This window comes from Bos taurus, chromosome 23 (genome assembly GCF_002263795.3).
Source record: "Bos taurus isolate L1 Dominette 01449 registration number 42190680 breed Hereford chromosome 23, ARS-UCD2.0, whole genome shotgun sequence".
NCBI classification, from domain to species: domain Eukaryota; kingdom Metazoa; phylum Chordata; class Mammalia; order Artiodactyla; family Bovidae; genus Bos; species Bos taurus.
This window is the reverse complement of record NC_037350.1, coordinates 22,263,085-22,281,348: the sequence shown is the minus strand read 5'-3', so window position 1 is coordinate 22,281,348 and position 18,264 is coordinate 22,263,085. Positions and strand designations below refer to the sequence as shown.

Here is an 18,264-nt window from a genome sequence, read left to right as displayed (position 1 = left end):
ATGGTGAACTGAAATTCTTGTTGACTTTCAATCACCGGTTAAACAGACATTCTGACAGAACAGTAGACTTAGTAACTCCTTCATCCCACCAAAAACTATTATAAACATCACGACTAATGACAAAAATCAGTGAGTTGGGGCTCTCCTAGCATTCTAAGAAACACAAGATTATTTCCCAGGTTTTTGAAATTTTAAGACATTTTGTAAAATCTTTTTCTTTTGGTTGCTTTTCCTAGCACGTAGTAGACCGTCCAAAGCATATACAACCATGTTCTCTTTAAATGCTGCACTACAGGTTTCCTTTCTCGAAGACCTTCCTTCCCTTAAAATCTATTAATGTCCTTCCTGACCATTATTTCCTAAGAGGATATCGCTTCTGACCCTTTTGCTGAGCTGTCCAAGGTTCCCAATGACTACAGGGAGCACTAAATCCAACTTGTTTAACCCAAGCTGTCTTCCTGGTGGTCTCAGCCTGGAGGGCATTACCAGAATTATTGCACCTTCTAAATTAACTAACTAAACATCCTAGGTTAGACAGAAAGGTAATTAAATGAGTTATTTTATTCTACAAATACTTAAAAGCAACCCAGACGATATCCTGTGATTGGTTAAAAATGATTTTTAATGTATTTAAGTGATAATTTCTTCACATGTATATGCATATTATCATGAGGAAAGGTTTAGAAAGAATGGATTTTTTGTTGTTGTTGTTTGTTTTGGCATTTATTTTAAGGGAGTAAATGAGCTTGGGTTTCTTTTTAACAATTTTGTGAAGTAAAGTTACGCTCTGATGAGAGTAGAAAATAAATTTTCAGCATCTATTCACTAACCTAAACAAAGAAACAAAACTTTCATGCTGCCTTTAAAGTTAAACACACCTGACAAGTGATAATGATGCCACAAAAATTCTAGAGTGTTGTGTAAAAGAGCAAAGGCATTTGGGGATGTTGTGAGTTCCACATGACCAGACAGAAAATGCAAGTCATCAGCTAAAGAACAATAAGGATAGCAAATGCTTATGTTTTTATGTGCTAGGCACTATAAACAATTTATATATATTAAATCATAGTATCATACTTGCTTTGCATTAAACAATAAACAAGCTCTATCCAACCATTAAAAACCATCAGATTGTGGCTATTCTCACTTTATGGTTATGGGCACATAACTGGAGATACAGTAACATAAATGTGAGTTCCTAGACTGGTGAACTAATAAAAACAGTCTTTAAGGCCTACATTAGATGCTAACGGTAGATCTATAGAGGTTAATTTTAAAGTGCGTATCTGAAGAAGCCTCAGCCTCTGCAATATCACATAGATTAATATTTTTACAAGTTCATAAACATTAAATTAATATGGGACAATCTACAAAAAAACAAAAACAAAAACAGCTCTTTAAGAGGCATCCAGTCTTTTATAGACTTCTTCAATGAAGGTGAACATGTGCTTCATCTGGGATGAATTATGGAGAACTTCCAAGTCCTTCAGAAGACTGTTTTGATTTGGAATTAGCGTCAGAATTTCTCCCTGTGGGCATGATAGAATAATTCATTTTTTAAATTTTATTTTTTTATTGATATGTAACTGACATGAACATTATATTAGCTTCAGGCATACAACATAATGATTTGATATTTGTATACACTGCAAATGATCACCACAGTTAAGTCTAGTTAACATCTATCACCAAACATGTTACAAATTTTTTTTTCCTTGTGATGAGAACTTTTAGATCTACTTTCTTAGCAACTTCCAAATATACAATACAGTATTAACTCTAGTCACCAGCTTATACATTACCTCCCCATTACTTATTTATAAGTAACTGGAAGTGTGTACCTTTTGACTTTACCCATGTAATTAGTTTTTAACCTTTCACTATGAAAAATGTTATATGTATTGATATGTTATTTAGAGAGAATGATATAATAATAATCTTATATAATCACTCAACTGCAATCATCAACTAATTGCCATTCTTCTTTTAAATCTATATTATTCTGTTTCCTCTCTGCCCATTCCCATTCCTCTCACCCTACGTAGATTTTAGATAGGAAAATTTTTGTTACTTTTTGAGAAAACATACAGACTTTCTACTAGGGTAAACAATGACACTACAGTATCTATTGGGGTCCTTTGAAAAAAGATAAGTTATCAGTGTGCGGCCTACTACAAATAGGACATAGTATACTATTTTAGGAAAGGTTACATGCAATTATTAGAAGCATAAACAAAGCAACTGTCAGAATTTACTTCCAGAAATCTACTCTACAGCCATTGACTATACAAACGTGTAATAATGCATATACAAAGGTGTACATAGCATTACCTGTACTAGAAAAATTATTTATTTCCAAAATCTCCACAAATTATATTATGGCACATCTATATAATGGGATGTTATACAGCAACTGACAAGCATGAGATGTTCAAACTATACCATCATATGAGAAACATAATTTTCCCTTACAGTGTATATCATAGATTTCATTTGTTTAAAAGAAGTAGCATATAATGTTTTTACATATATGAAATTTATAACTGGTGATGCAATTAATATGGTAAACTGTAAGTACTTACCTGAAGGATGGGTGCTCTGAGACTCTTTTGAGAAAGTTCAGGAAGAGAGAGTACCCCATTATCTATTTGAAACATCTAAAGTAGAAAAATAAAGCTATAGATTATTTTGTAAAGCTAGACTGTTTCAAAAAGTTGATTTCTCTTATTACACTCAAAAGCTGTCTGGGTAAAATCTAATAATGAAAAATTATATCCATATTCTAGTAATAACTGTTTTTATTTTTTTTGGAACAATTACCTGTTTTATCTTCTTTTCTTCTTCTTCTACCTCACTTGTCAGAACATGAACTTTGTTCTTTAGGCTGTGAATATCCCCAGTCATTGATTCTATGGTCGCTACCATTTTATCTATTTCTTCCTGCATCAGAAAGAGAAAGCTAATCTTTTAAATTAAATATACTATTAAGTGAAACCCAAACATTTTTAAAAACATCTTACATATTGAAACACTTCTGGAAGAAACTGGTAATTTTCATTTTTCTTTCAAAAAAGTCTCCCTAGAGATTGATTTACCAATGGAACAAAGATGTACATGAACCTTTCCTCAAAAACTTACTAAAGCTGCTGGTATCAGAGATCCTGGAAGACCTATGTGAATTTAGCAGAACCCAAGGATTCACAGCAGCAGGTATAGCAGCATTCCTTAAGCAGTATGTAATAGCAGAGAAACTCTAATTTAGGAACATCTGAGTGCTATTTTCATTTGCCAAAAGAAGAAGTGCTGAACATTAGGGCAAAGATAATAACAGAAAATGAATGGCAGTTTCTCACATAGAAAGAACATAAAACGTACTGAGGAAAGCAAAAGAGAAAATAAGTGAATGAAATAAATACGGGAATACCAGGGGTGTACTGACTGCAGGCCACATATGGAGTTAGCCAGCTTCTGGGTTTCTAAATGGTATTAAATACTGCATTGCTTTCAAATCTAGTCCTAGCAACAGCAAAGGACAGGGCAGCCTCTGGGGATCAGGGAACAAGTAAAGAAGCCACACAGAAGCCACACGAAAGTAATGAAGTAATAACTCTGAAATCCTGATGAGCAATATGGTTGGTATTTACATTTAACATCATTTTCCAAATACTGAAAGCAGAGCTGTTACTGTCAATTATAGTAATCTTCCTTAACAAATATATTATGGCTTCTAGAAACCATTAGAAAGGGTACCTGCAGAGGTCTGCAACTGCTCATGGGCTGTTTTTGATTGGTTCAAGAGCTATGAATGATTTTTACATTTCTAAAAGATGTTAAAAAAAAACAAAAAAGATCGTGCAATGAAAACCAATGTGACTTATACAGAGCAAGATGTTTATCATCTGACCCTTCAGAAAGGTGCTGATTCCTGAGTACCCAAAACCCTAGGTCTGTGAGCTCAATTTACTAGGCCAAACAAGGTCACAGGATCTGACACAAAACATGGAGAACAATGTATTATATAACTGAAATCTGTATTATATAACTGAAAGTAGAACTTAAATGTCCTTACCAAAAAAAACAAAACAGTGAGGTGACAGATGCATTAATTAATAAGATGGGGGAAATCCTTTCACAATGTATATATATATTAAATCACCATGATGTACACTTTAGATATCTTACCATTTTGCTACTTATATCTCAAACAAAGCTGAAATTAAAAAAAAAAAAGCCATATTATGCTGCCCAACTGTTCATTAAGTGGGGGAGCTAGTGACAGTACTGAAATATACTCTTGCAAAGTAACACTGTAATGAAAGTTAAATATAATCTCACACTATGAAGAAAGTGAGAAAACCACTAAAAAATACCACTCTATAAATTTACAGTAGTCATGTATGGATGTGAAAGTGGGCAATAAAGAAGGCAGAGCTTTTGAACTGTGGTGTTGGAGAAGACTCTTGAAAGTCCCTTGGAAAGCAAGGAGATCAAACGAAATCAACCCTGAATACTCTTTGGAAGGACTGATGCTGAAACTGAAGCTCCAGTATTTGGCTGCCTGACGCAAACAGCTGACTCACTGGAAAAGACTGTGGTGCTGGGAAAGACTGAAGGCAGAAGGAGAGGAATGAGATGGTTGATGGTATCACCGGGCAAATTCCGGGAGATGGTAAGGGACAGGGAAGCCTGGCGTGCTACAGTCCATGAGGTCTCTAAGAGTCAGACATGACTTGGCGACTGAACAACAACAACGTAAATTTACAGTATATATAAATTTACAAAATATATTAAGTTTACAATATATTTACAGTATATAAATTACAAATTTATAAATCTGTAATTTATAGATCTACAAGTAGATCTGCTGCTTAAAAATAAACCCTTCCATTTTTATTCTCAATCACATGGAAAAGCTGGAATGACCTATTTGTGAATGCTGACTCATTGGGGATGCAACCCCTGTTTAAACTACCACCACCTTGTAACAGATTAACAGACTTATTACTTTACAAAGTTGAACTGCTGACAAAGACCAGATCTACAATCTACTTCAAAACAGCAAAGGGATATATGGTCCAATCTGTTTTAGTTTTAATAATTATTTAATAAGCCCCTTAAGATTGCTTTTCTTAATTGCTAAAGTATCCACTAATTAAAAGCCTGTTGTTTATCCTAACAGCAAATATTATCTCTCACTACCTTCCACAGGATAAAGATAAAAAATCACATGCCCTAAAGTTGGACTAATAGGACTGCATCACAGCTGTGAGCAGTTTGTCTAAGGTTCAGCTAAAAGTGCCAATATTTCTCTTTTTCACATTTATAAAACATGAAATATAGTGCAAGCCTCTTTAAGTCATTAATGGCTATAACTGAAAAGTGCTTAGAACAGTGACTAGAAGAACACAGAAGGCTCTTCTTACATGTTATCTATAATGATTATAAAAATAATGATGATGATTGTGTTCTTCTTGTCAATAAATAGCACTGAAGGACAGAAAAACTCATGTTTTGAAATTCTATAGCATTTAGTGATGAATTCCTATAACTTGCTAATCAAAAATAAGACAGTTCACTATATTTAAAGTCTGATAAAAAAAATAAGGCTGCTACTTAATTACAAATATATTAGACATAGTCTTAACTTTAGAGGACCAAAATTGAAAGGTTTTGCTTTGATTAAAAAAAAAAAAGTTAATAAAAAACCTTGTCCAAGATGTAGTACTAGTTACTAGAAGAATTACATAATTTTTAAAACTTTAAATTAAATCTCTTCCCCTTTCCCCTAATAATGAATTCCCTTTTCAAACTTCATACCTGCAATGATGCCAGACCTTCCTCATTAGCTCTGTGCTGTGCCCTTTCCATTTTCAGTAGACTTGACACACGAGATAAATCTTGCAGCTTTTTGGGAGGGACTTTCAGGGTTTCACACAGTTGCAGCAATCTTTGGGACAGAATAAAAACATAACTGCTTATTTTTGAGTACCATTAGTATTGTTTCTGATTTAAAATACTGTAGTCCCCTTTTTCTTTCCCTCATATTTCTAAAGGCTGAAATATTCTTTTATTAACAGCAGCTAATCTTAGCAGTAAGCCCCCCCCCACCCCACCAAAAGCCCTGACAAATCCTCATTAAGTCTTTTGATTGATTAACATTTACCACAAATCATGGGGTACCTAGGTTGCTTTATAAAAGGAAAAGTTTCTATTTTACACATTTAACAATTGATTGTTTATACACAGTTTAAAATATACTAAAAATTTCCTTGTATCTTCTGAATATGTTTCCTGGACTATTACAGTACATAAGTCTATCATTTAATGTGAATTTCTGGTAAGAGATGAAACATTATTCTGTTAGTCTTAACTATGACTCTGAACTTTAAATCTCAGTTGTTTCACAGAATGTGACCAATAAAAGAGAATGCCTGTATTAGTTACTCTAGTGATTTTTTCCTAACTAAAAAAAAATCCCCTTCAAATCTTATGACTAACCTCACTTCCAGCAGACAGCAATACAGCTTTCCCAGGTTTGATTCTTGAGTTCCATGAGGAAGAAATCAAGAAGCAAAATCTAAATTTGGTTCCTTCTGTCTAGTAACAGTGTATCTGGATCCTAAAAAAAATCCTACTACTTGAGATTTGCAGGCAATTAGAAGAATAGTGGAACCCAAGATTTGTCTTCCAGGTATCTTACTCAAAATATTAATTTTTATAAAGAAAAAAGTAGGTTGTTTAAACTCTATCAATCATACTTTTCACTAAACTGTCAGGATAAACTTCAGCTATTCCCCAAATCATCATTAGCCCATAAGAACAAAACCTGTCTGAATGTTTGGTTTAAGTAAAATAAAGATTCCCTTTATAAACAGTTTTTTTCTAAAACTTTATCAAACCTGTTTTGCATAAAGGTCATTTACCATTCCAAATGTTCTAAATTTGTAGGTTATTCTACAAAATCTTATTAAACTAAAAATATAACCAGTGTTTATCATGTTACAATATACCTATCATAATACTATGTCAACAACATCTAAGCACCATTTACAACATTGTATATCTATAAGTCAGAATTCCCCAAAATATGTTCCTTTAGAAAGTGTAGTGGCTAATTTTTATTGACTAGCAACTCTATTGTTTCATGACAAGGAAAAGCATATATGATTCAATCTATATCAATCATAACAGCTCTTGTCACAAAATCAGTACAAGAAGCAAATCACCCAAGCCAATCAGAATCCATCACCCAGAATATTCTAACTGAAGCTAAGAGGCTAAGAGCTTTCTTTTGCCTCTTTCTAAACAGGAAGATATCTATATATACAGTTCTAATCTACTGAGGACAACTTGTCTAAAAGAATGAAGACAACATGCAGACAGAAGCAGAGACGAGACTAATTACAAAATAAAGAGTTCCTGTGGTAAACACTAACTTGGAAGATGCTAGGTTGGGAAGATCTCTGGAGAAGGAAATGGCAACCCACTCCAGAATTCCATGCAGCAGCAGCTTAGGGTAGAATACATATTCCCAAACCATTCATCTTCTTAAAATGACAACAACAAAAGAATGAAAACCCCAAATAAAAAACTTTTATATTCCATAAATATCTGTTTTGGTAACACAAGAACAGACTGGATTTTAACCAATTATGTTTCAACTGTTTTTTTTAATTGTGTGACTATATTACCTTTTCTTTAGGAAATTCAGATGATATTGAATTTGTTTATTTTCTCTAATACTGTTACTCAGAATTGATCTAGAAAAGAAAAAATAGGGATTGAATAAATATTGGGATTGAATAAATATTAGTTTGAAAATTACTAATATAATCTGTTTACTTTTTCTAATTTCTTTCAAGTGCCCCTTCTTACTAACCAGGCAGAAGCAATCACTTTATTTTATGTCAAGGGCATTTAAAGCAGAGGAATAATCTAAGTGAACTAAGATGGACTGGAACGGGTGAATTTAACTCATGACCATTATATCTACTACCGTGAGCAGGAATCCCTTAGAAGAAATGGAGTAGCCATCATAGTCAACAAAAGAGTCCGAAATGTAGTACTTGGATGCAATCTCAAAAATGACAAAATGATCTCTTCGTTTCCAAGCAAACCATTCAATATCATGGTAATCCAAGTCTATGCCCCGACCGGTAACGCTGAAGAAGCTGAAGCTGAACGGTTCTATGAAGACCTACAAGACCTTCTAGACCTAACATCCTCAAAAAAACGTCCTTTTCATTATAGGGGACTGGAATGCAAAAGTAGGAAGTCAAGATACACCTGGAGTAATAGGCATATCTGGCCTGGGAGTACAGAATGAAGCAGGGCAAAGGCTAATAGAGTTTTGCCAGGAGAATGCACTGGTCGTAACAAACACCCTCTTCCAACAACACAAGAGAAGACACTACACATAGACATTACCAGATGGGCAACACCGAAATCAGATTGATTACATTCTTTGTAGCCAAAGATGGAGAAGCTCTATATAGTCAGCAAAAACAAGACCGGGAGCTGACCGTGGCTTGGATCATGAATTCATTATTGCCAAATTCAGAGTTAAATTGAAGAAAGTAGGGAAAACCACTAGACCATTCAGGTATGGTCTAAATCAAATCTCTTATGATTATATAGTAGAAGTGAGAAATAGATTTAAGGGACTAGATCTGATAGAGTGCCTGATGAACTATGGACAGAGGTTTGTGACACTATACAGGAGACAGTGATCAAGACCATCCTCAAGAAAAAGAAATGCAAAAAAGCAAAATGGCTGTCTCAGGAGGCCTACGAATAGCTGTGAAAAGAAGGGAAGTGAAAAGCAAAGGAGAAAAGGAAAGATATACCCATTTGAATGCAGAGTTCCAAAGAATAGCAAGGAGAGATAAGAAAGCTTTCCTCAAGTGATCAAAGCAAAGAAATAGAGGAAAATAATAGAATGGGACAGACTAGAGATCTCTTCAACAAAATTAGAGATACCAAGGGAACATTTCATGCAAAGATGGGCTCGATAAAGACAGAAATGGTATGGACCTAACAGAAGCAGAAGATATTAAGAAGAGGTATCAAGAATACACAGAAGAACTATACAAAAAAGATCTTCACAACCAAGATAATCACGATGGTGTGATCACTCACCCGGAGCCAGACATCCTGGAATGAGAAGTCAAGTGGGCCTTAGGAAGCATCATTACAAACAAAGCTAGTGGAGGTGATGGAATTCCAGTTGAGCTATTTCAAATCCTGAAAGATGATGCTGTGAAAGTGCTGCACTCAATATGCCAGCAAATTTGGAAAACTCAGCAGTGGCCACAGGACTGAAAAAGGTCAGTTTTCATTCTAATCCCAAAGAAAGGCAATGCCAAAGAATGCTCAAACTACCTCACACTTGCACTCATCTCACATGCTATTAAAGTAATGCTTCAAATTCTCCAAGCTAGGCTTCAGCAATATGTGAACCGTGAACTTCAGATGTTCAAGCTGTTTTTAGACAAGGCCAAGGAACCAGAGATCAAATTGCCAACATCCCCTGGATCATGGAAAAAGCAAGAGAGTTCCAGAAAAACATCTATTTCTGCTTTATTGACTATGCCAAAGCCTTTGACTGTGTGGATCACAATAAACTGTGGAAAATTCTGAAAGAGATGGGAATAACCAGACCACCTGATCTGCCTCTTGAGAAATCTGTATGCAGGTCAGGAAGCAACAGTTACAACTGGACATGGAACAACAGACTGGTTCCAAATAGGAAAAGGAGTACATCAAGGCTGTATATTGTCACCCTGCTTATTTAACTTATATGTAGAGTAAATCATCAGAAACACTGGGCTGGAGGAAGCACAAGCTATAATTAAGGTTGCCAGGAGAAATATCAATAACCTAAGATATGCAGATAACACCACCCTTATGGCAAAAAGTGAAAAAGAACTAAAGAGCCTCTTGAGGAAAATGAAAGAGGAGAGTGAAAAAGTTGGCTCAAAGCTCAACATTCAGAAAACTAAGATCATGGCATCCAGTCCCATCACTTCATGGCAAATAGTTGGGAGACAGTGGAAAAAGTGGCTGACTTTATTTTTCTGGGCTTCAAAATCACTGCAGATGGTGACTGCAGCCATGAAATTAAAGGATGCTTACTCCTTGGAAGGAAAGTTATGACCAACCTAGATAGCATATTGAAAAGTAGAGACATTGCTTTGCCTACAAAGGTCCATCTAGTCAAGGCTACGGTTTTTCCAGTGATCGTGTATGGATGTGAGAATTGGACTATAAAGAAAGCTAAGCGCCGAAGAATCGATGCTTTTGAACTGTGGTGTTGGAGAAGACTCTTGAGAGTCCCTTGGACTGCAAGGAGATCCAACTAGTCCATCCTAAAGGAGATCAGTCCTGGGTGTTCATTGGAAGGGCTGATGTTGAAGCTGAAACTCCAATACTTTGACCACCTGATATGAAGAGCTGACTCATTTGAAAAAACCGTGATGCTGGGAAGGATTGAGGGCAGGAGGAGAAGGGGATGACAGAAAATGAGATGGCTGGATGGCATCACCAACTCGATGGACATGGGTTTGGGTGAACTCTGGGAGCTGGTGATGGACAGGGAGGCCTGGTGTGCTACAGTTCATGGGGTTGCAAAGAGTCATACACGACTGAGCAACTGAACTGAATTGAATAATCTAAGTTCTTTTTATCACATTATATCATTGTAACTAATTTATATGCCTCTTCTCATGGATTTCAGTGCCTTGATGCCCGAGTCTTATCTCTGTATTCCTGCTAGCACTGCTTCCATATAAAGTTCAATTTGAGCAAACTTCTTCCTGAAGTATCCCTTTTGACAGAAAAAAGTTTTAAGTTTACAGACAGCAGATTAGGCCATGTAGATTTCATTTTTATTTCAGCGATAAAATTTCAAGTTTCTGACATTAATAAAGGCTTTTTTTAACTGAAGGCTAAGGCCATCAAAAGACATTAAAAAAACCTTCTCGCGAAAGAGAAAAACACCGTATCACCATAAAGTAGACAACAATATTTAAAAGGATACTGTTTGTAGGAAACATAAGTAGAAATGAAAACAGTGAAATGGAAAATATTTCATACTCACATTACTACAGATTCCATCATAGTTTGCAAATGCTCTCTGCTACTCTTCGAAAGAGGCTGCCAGGTTTGTCTCTTGTTGGATGCTATCTTTACCTGTTTTAGAGTAGTATGCTTTGTTTGTCTTGTCACTGGTCAAAGAAGAGACTGTGGTTAATCTAGAAATGTGTATATTTTTATTTATAAAGTTATTCAAGGACAAGTTTATCTAAAAAGAGCCAATGGAATTGTGAGAACCACAATACTATAAAGCTGTATTAGCTGTTTAATTTCTTTTTTTACTGCATAGTCATAAAATGCCAGGTGTTGAATATGTTGTTATTGTGTTAACTTAAATACTATTAGCTGATACTGCAGACAGAAACGCCAAGACAATTTTAAATGAAGAACCAAGCTGCAATTATTAGGATTCAGCATAAAAGTCTGGTTCTCAGAAATGACCTGAATTAAAGGACTTATTCGGAGAAGGCAATGGCACCCCACTCCAGTACTCTTGCCTGGAGAATCCCATGGATGGAGGAGCCTGGTAGGCGGCAGTCCATGGGGTCGCACAGAGTCGGACACAACTGAGTGACTTCACTTTCACTTTTCCCTTTCATGCATTGGAGAAGGAAATGGCAACCCACTCCAGTGTTCTTGCCTGGAGAATCCCAGGGACGGGGAAGCCTGGTGGGCTGCTGTCTATGGGTCGCACAGAGTCAGACACGACTAAAGTGACTTAGCAGCAGTAGCAGCAAAGGACTTATTGAGAAGACTAGGAAAACGCTTTTTGTCATATGTTGGATGGCAACTGGAACAAAGGAAATTAACCAAACCAAGAACAGATACTGAGTGTCTGGTAGGTTACTGACATTGTTCTGCTTGTAATAAATAAACAAAAGAGATACACTATTGGCTTACATGAAAATTCACTTTGGAGAGAAGGGAGATTAAATAATTACAGTTACAGGTATGCAAAGCATTACAAAAGAAAAAACACTGTTCATTATGTAAGTACAAAACCAGAGGACCTAACCTGTTCCTGGGTGAGGAGGTAGAAAATTCTTCCATGATGAAGTGATATTTAAGTAAAGATGTTCACTCCAAACTAATTTACTCTAGACAAACTTAGCTCCAATCTAATCTAAACAGTGGTAGCAGAACAGGGTATTTGTCTCAAAGAGAAATCAGTAGGTGTGTCTCTATATCACAAATCAGAGTAAGTCAGACTGTTGTATACTTTGAATTTCTCTAGTTCCTTTCAATTTAGAAACCCACACAGTATTTTGCTAGTGGTGGCAAGTAAAATTTTAGCTGACCTAGGTATCTGACTAACCAGCACTACGTATTCTTGCAAAAATGAGAATGCTACCATTTATTACTATGTTTCGCTTATGCAGAATTCATAAGCAAGATGCTGAGAACTTTTTCATAAATAGGTATAGCTTGAGAAAGATATGGTGAAACAAAACATAGAAAAGAAATACCTTCAGAAGAGAGATGTTTTGGATGATTTTTATTTTTTTTCACTGTGTTTCTAACCTAGAGAGAAAAACACACAAACATGCACGCACAATTAAGCACTAGATAAAAAGATACTGCTTTTGCAATAGATTTGTCATGCATGTTGGAGGGAATTCATACACCTTCTGGAAAGATGAAAAAAAGTATATTGCTATTTCTACAGCAAAAGGTGTGCATTTATCACAAGTGGAGGATATACTAAAGCAACTTCTGAACAATGGTGATAATGTATAACAGAATTTCATATGGTGCTAAAGAATGTTTTAAAGAAATCATTACTTATTTTGCCTGGGAAATAGTGTTAAATACGTTTCCTGCAAAACAGAAAAATATAGGCATTACCTAATACAGAGAAAAAAATGCTGATTATTTCTTTTATAAGAGAGGGACAAAATTATGGCAGGAAGAAGCTAATTCCTCTCTGACTAATTTTTCTCTATGTTAATAAAAATCTCTTCCACCTACTGACAGATTCTCTTGTCTTTTAATATATGAATGCCATATTCACTTTATTACACTTTATTACCAGTATTCCCATTTGAACACCTTAGCGATGTCCCATAGCATCTTCCCCAAAGAATTTTCTGATTAATATTTTAGAAAAGAAGTAAAAAATCTTTATCTGCAAGTTTTTATAAATCATGTTGCAGCAGCTCCCACATAACCATATATATGGAATTTGTAGTATAATATATATAGTATATATATAATTTGTAGTAAAGCTGACCTTTAGTCTTCACATTCTCCTTTATACAGAACAGATGATATTTTTACCAGAGTCCTGAATGATAAACTCTTTGAATAAGTCCTGAATGATTACCTTTTTCCCTGGTAATTCTGCTTCTTCATCATCAGTTTTTCTTTTTGGATTTCTTTTTAACTGTTGAGACTTTTTCTTGGAATTATTTGCTTTGCTAGACATCTTGATTTAAACAGAACAAATGTAACAGTTTTTCAAATCTGTAAAGATGAAAAGGACACAGAAAAATGCTTAAGACTTGTTTTATTACAAATATTTTGTTAAAAGGACTACCTATAAATGTTCCAAGTTTGCCTTTAAAAAATCAGAATGAAAGTTTTGGGATAGTATTGTGTGTTTTTAAAGCATTTAAACATATTTTAAAATAAATAATGCTGGTTCTCATTAAAGATGTCTAATTCAATTTCATTAAAAAATTTCTGCCATTTGTATGGCCTTAAAAAGTCATATAAAACCACTTTCACATTTCTTTATACTCCCCCATACAATAATGTTATCTCCATGCTGAAATCCAAGAAAAGGGAAATATAAAGTGCTGAATTGTTTTTTTCTGGTCACAGATTATGTCAACTCAGAGTAACATTTAGGTCTTACTTTAGGCTTAACGGATTCATCATTCTACGTGACTCAGCACACACACAGACAGATTTTTGCCAAAGATGGGAGGAGGTAACTTGTAGGATTATACCATGAGTCTACACTGTAGAAATTCATGTGGTAAATTCCCTCTTAAGGATTTAGGCTATAATTCTTGCTAGGTTGCAAGAATTATAACAAAGATTCTTCACACCAAACTCATCTCTGCTAAAAGAAACAGAAGAATAAAATACTCATTTCTGCATTAGACCATAAGGAGTAGACAGTTTAGAGTTAGGTACAGTATGTGGACATGCACACACACCCCCCCCCCCCAAATATGTGCGGTATGTACATTACACACACACACACACACAATTAGATATATAAATAAATCAGTCACAATTTCTTTTCTAAAAATTCAAAGTTAATTACATTAACACAGTTATATATGCAGATTTAGAGACAGACAAAGAAGTTACTCTGAATAAATCTATTCCCTCAAATTTTAAAAGGAAAAGTTCAAGCTTTCCCCCCACCCTCAAAATGGTGGGAAAGAATCAACTGAAAGATCATGAACTATACTTAGGGACTACATATCAAATCAGTTACAAAATACAGTTCTTCAGTTGCTCAGTCGTGTCTGACTCTTTGCGACCCCATGGACTGCAGAACGCCAGGCTTCCCTGTCCTTCACCATCTCCCGGAGCTTGCTGAAACTCATGTCCCTTGAGTTGGTGATGCCATCCAAGCATCTAGTCCTCTGCTGTGCCCTTCTCCTTCTACCTTCAATCTTTCCCAGTATCAGGTCTTATACAATGAGTCAGCTCTTTGCATCAAGTGATCAAAGTATCAGAGCTTCAGACTCAGCATCAGTCTCTCCAATGAATATTCAGGATTGATTTCCTTTAGGATTGACTGGTTTGATCTCCCTGCAGTCCAAGGGACTCTCAAGAGTCTTCTACAACACCACAGTTCAAAAGCATCAACACTTCAGTGCTCAGCCTTCTTTATGGTCCAACTCTCACATTCACAAAACACAGTGGAAGCTAAAATACACTTTACTCTGCTCTTGAACAATGTGGTACCTTATACTATACCAGTCTCCTCTGCTTCATTCTTGAAATGTCTAATTCTCTTAACTGAACACTCATGCCCTTTACTTCCCCTACTTGGAAACCAATCTATATTTGCTCCAGGACCTCTCCTGGAAGGGCTGCCATGTACAGGAGTTCAGGCTGTTCACTAGAGAAAAGCATCCAGGTGAAGGAACCATTGAGGGCAAAGATTTACTCCTCATTCCATTCCATTCAGGAGACTAAAAATGGTACAAATTCCTTCTCACTCCTGTTATTGAGAGGTGTAGTCTATGTCTCCTTGTCTTAAATCTCATAGACCCTGCAGTAGTTTAAGTGGTAGAATATGGTGGAAATGATGCTGTACCAGTTTCCCGGCCAAACATGAACAGATTAGTAGCTGCCACTACCCCTTGCTTGGAATATTTGCTCTTGAAACCCAGCTAACACTCTATGAGGAAAGTCAACATAGAGAGGAACTGAGGACCTAGCCAAAAGCCCCAGCTAAATTTCCAACCAATAGCTAGCATCAACTTGCCAGCCTCGTGCGTGTACCTGAGCCAACAGGCTGCAGCTGATACTGCATGGAAAAGTAAAAAATCAACCCTACTAGCTGTTTCCAATTCTAAATTCAGTAAGAAAATAAGTGATTTCTTTTTAAATTAAAAAATAAAAACCCTTAAATAATACCCACCTCATAATACCAAACTCTTTACCATGACATTTGCAGTCCTCAACAACCTAGCCTTGCCAAGCTTTCCATACTTCTCTCCCACGACTCCTCAAATGAATCTCCCTCTCCAGCTAGACTTGATTTTCTGAACACACTGTGAATAATGCACTAGTTCTACCTGAGCTCCACTCTGGTGTCTGTGCCCACCCTCCTCTCAGACTGTGGGCCATCTGCTTCTGAAAACCTTCCTAACCACTTTCCCTCATTGCTCTCTAAAGTCTGTAGGCTCTTATGGTCTCTCTCATTTGGCACTTGTTTATAGTTTGGTTTTGTTAATCATTTTTCTTGATATTCTTTATTCAATAACATGTAATTCAGTGCTACAGTCCTTTTAAGTACAGAAATTAAAAATGTTCATTTAGAAACTTTTATAGCAACTTGACAACAATTTTAAGAATGTTCGGTCTGGTCAAAAAATAACTGGCTTTATTTTTTTAAAGTTTAATTTTTCTGGTAATTCATTTAAAGAGAGACTTTTTAAGATAAGTTTTAGAGAAACTAAGCAGAATTTGAATATAAAATTTGAATATATCCACCCCACCTTCCCTACTATCAAATCCCTTACCAGAGCGGTGCATTTACTACAATCCATGAACCAACAATGATACATATCACCCCAAATTTATGGCTTACACTGGGGTTCTTCCTTGTATGTTTCATGGATTTGACTAGTAATTTTTTTTTATTGTATTTTACAAAAGTAGCAGTTGTGGTGACGGATTAAAAATTAAAGCAACAATAACAAAAAAATTGGTCATTTACCACAGACCATCTGGAAAGCTCTATTTTCATTGATACATACTTGAAGCAATAAGCCATATAGCAAAGAAACTAAAGAGGTTCCTGATGAGGATAAAAGAGGAGAGTGAAAAAGTTGGTTTGAAACTTAACATACAAAAAACTAAGATCATGGCTTCCAGTCCCATCACTTTATGGCAAACAGAGGGAAAAAAATGGAAGCAGTGACAGATTTTATTTTTTTGGGCTTCAAAATCACTGAGGATGATGTCTCCAGCCACGACATTAAAAGATGCTTGCTCCTTGGAAGAAAAGCTATGATAAACAGCCTATTAAAAAGCAGAGACATCACTTTGCTGACAAAGGTCCGTACAGTCAAGCTATGGTTTTTCTGGTAGTCACATATGGATGTGAGAGTTGGACCATAAAAAAGGTTGAGCTCTTTAGAATTGATGCTTTTGAACTGTGGTGTTGGAGAAGACTTTTGAGAGTCCCTTGAACTGAAAGGAGGTCAAACCAGTCAATGCTAAAGAAAATCAACCCTAATATTCATTGGAAGGACTGATGCTGAAGCTAAAGCTCCAGTACTTTGGCCAACTGATGTCAAGAGCTGATTCACTGGAAAAGACCCTGATGCTGGGCAAGACTGAAGGCAAAAGAAGAAAGGGGAGGCAGAGGATGAGACGGCTGGATAGCATCACTGACTCAACAGACACAAATTTGAGCAAACTCCAGGAGACAGTGAAGGACAGGGGAGCCTGGTGTGCTGCAGTCCACGGGGCATCAAAGAATTGGATGGTCACGACTTAGTGACCTAATAACAACCACAAGTGGTAGTAGGCAGAGACAGATATGAAAACAGTTTCCGTGTATAGTCAATTATACACAGTGCAACAAATGTTAGACGAGTGCATATCTCAAACTGGTGTGTGCATGGGGGGATATACGGTACTCAGAGAAAAAAAATAGTATATGAATTACACTTTGAAATATTTAGCCAGAAGAAAGGGAAGTAAAGTAGCTGAGAGGAAAAAAGGCCCATTGGCAGGTCAAAAGAAGTCAGTCTGTTCAGGGAAAATTCAGAGAGGCTTTGACATGTGCAGAGGCAACGGGCAGAAGACTCGAACTGTAGTTTGCGGCCAGACTACGTACTGCAGTAAAGAATGTATTCTTTACCCTGTAGGAAACAGGGAAGCATTCTAGGTTGTCTTGTTTTTCTTTGTCAGCTTGCTGAAACTCGTGGAAACCACCAACCTAATTCTCTAAGGTACAATAGGTGAACACGACATCTGCCAAAACTTGCAAATACGCAGTGTTTACTTTTTGCAACTGATGCCTCGGGGTAGCGACAGTGCCAACCGCAGTTTCCTTAAGGCGCAAAGGCACTCATCACTAACGCTGCACTTCGCTCCACGACTGACTGCGGGCAAGAGTAAGGAAGCAGGACGAAGATGAGGATGATTCGGGGAAGGGAGGGTGGAAACATGCGTGGCTTCACTCCCTGTTTGCGAATCAAACAGTACTTTGTTGATCCCTGGCTGCGAAAGGCAAACCTGTTCGGATCTCCCCCTCTCCTTTTGAAACACCTGAAACTCCTCAAACACAACCCGCCAAGTTTGCCACAAACGTGTTGGCCGCAAAACTTATCTCCCAAACTGGAGCCACCGGCGAGCGAAGCGCTTTGACTACTCACCAAAAACTGATCCTGGAATCCTTTCAGGAGCTGTGCTCAGAGCATTTCGCGCCCAAACCATCCAAAGCTGCGGAAGCCCGGAAGTGAGCAC

The 18,264-nt window shown here is 36.5% G+C and overlaps 1 protein-coding gene across 2 annotated transcripts; it reads right to left on the bottom strand.

Annotated features, from left to right (window-relative positions):
* Nucleotides 1-604: 604 nt before the first annotated feature.
* Nucleotides 605-18,258, bottom strand: CENPQ (centromere protein Q). 2 transcript variants are annotated; one of them, NM_001078065.2, is made up of 9 exons: nucleotides 18,174-18,242; nucleotides 13,418-13,557; nucleotides 12,561-12,615; nucleotides 11,099-11,225; nucleotides 7,692-7,760; nucleotides 5,818-5,947; nucleotides 2,821-2,940; nucleotides 2,583-2,657; nucleotides 605-1,529 (listed from the first exon to the last, which is right to left on the bottom strand). In NM_001078065.2, exons 2-9 carry the CDS (start codon nucleotides 13,517-13,519, stop codon nucleotides 1,398-1,400), a joined length of 810 nt encoding a protein of 269 aa, NP_001071533.1. In that variant the 5' UTR covers nucleotides 13,520-13,557; nucleotides 18,174-18,242; the 3' UTR covers nucleotides 605-1,397. The 2 variants fall into 2 exon arrangements, with proteins under 2 accessions (NP_001071533.1, XP_024839499.1); XM_024983731.2 differs by lacking the exon at nucleotides 12,561-12,615 and having other exon boundaries at nucleotides 11,099-11,190; nucleotides 18,174-18,258.
* Between the last annotated feature and the right edge of the window lie 6 nt (nucleotides 18,259-18,264).

Bases quoted from the DNA above. Each gene is read 5' to 3' on its own strand.
- CENPQ (NM_001078065.2), bottom strand. From the start codon at position 13,519: ATGTCTAGCAAAGCAAATAATTCCAAGAAAAAGTCTCAACAGTTAAAA. The intron at 12,616-13,417 runs GTAATCATTCAG...TTTTCTCTCTAG, and splicing joins CAGAATTACCAGGGAAAAAG to GTTAGAAACACAGTGAAAAA. The intron at 2,658-2,820 runs GTAATTGTTCCA...TTTCTACTTTAG, and splicing joins AAGAAAAGAAGATAAAACAG to ATGTTTCAAATAGATAATGG.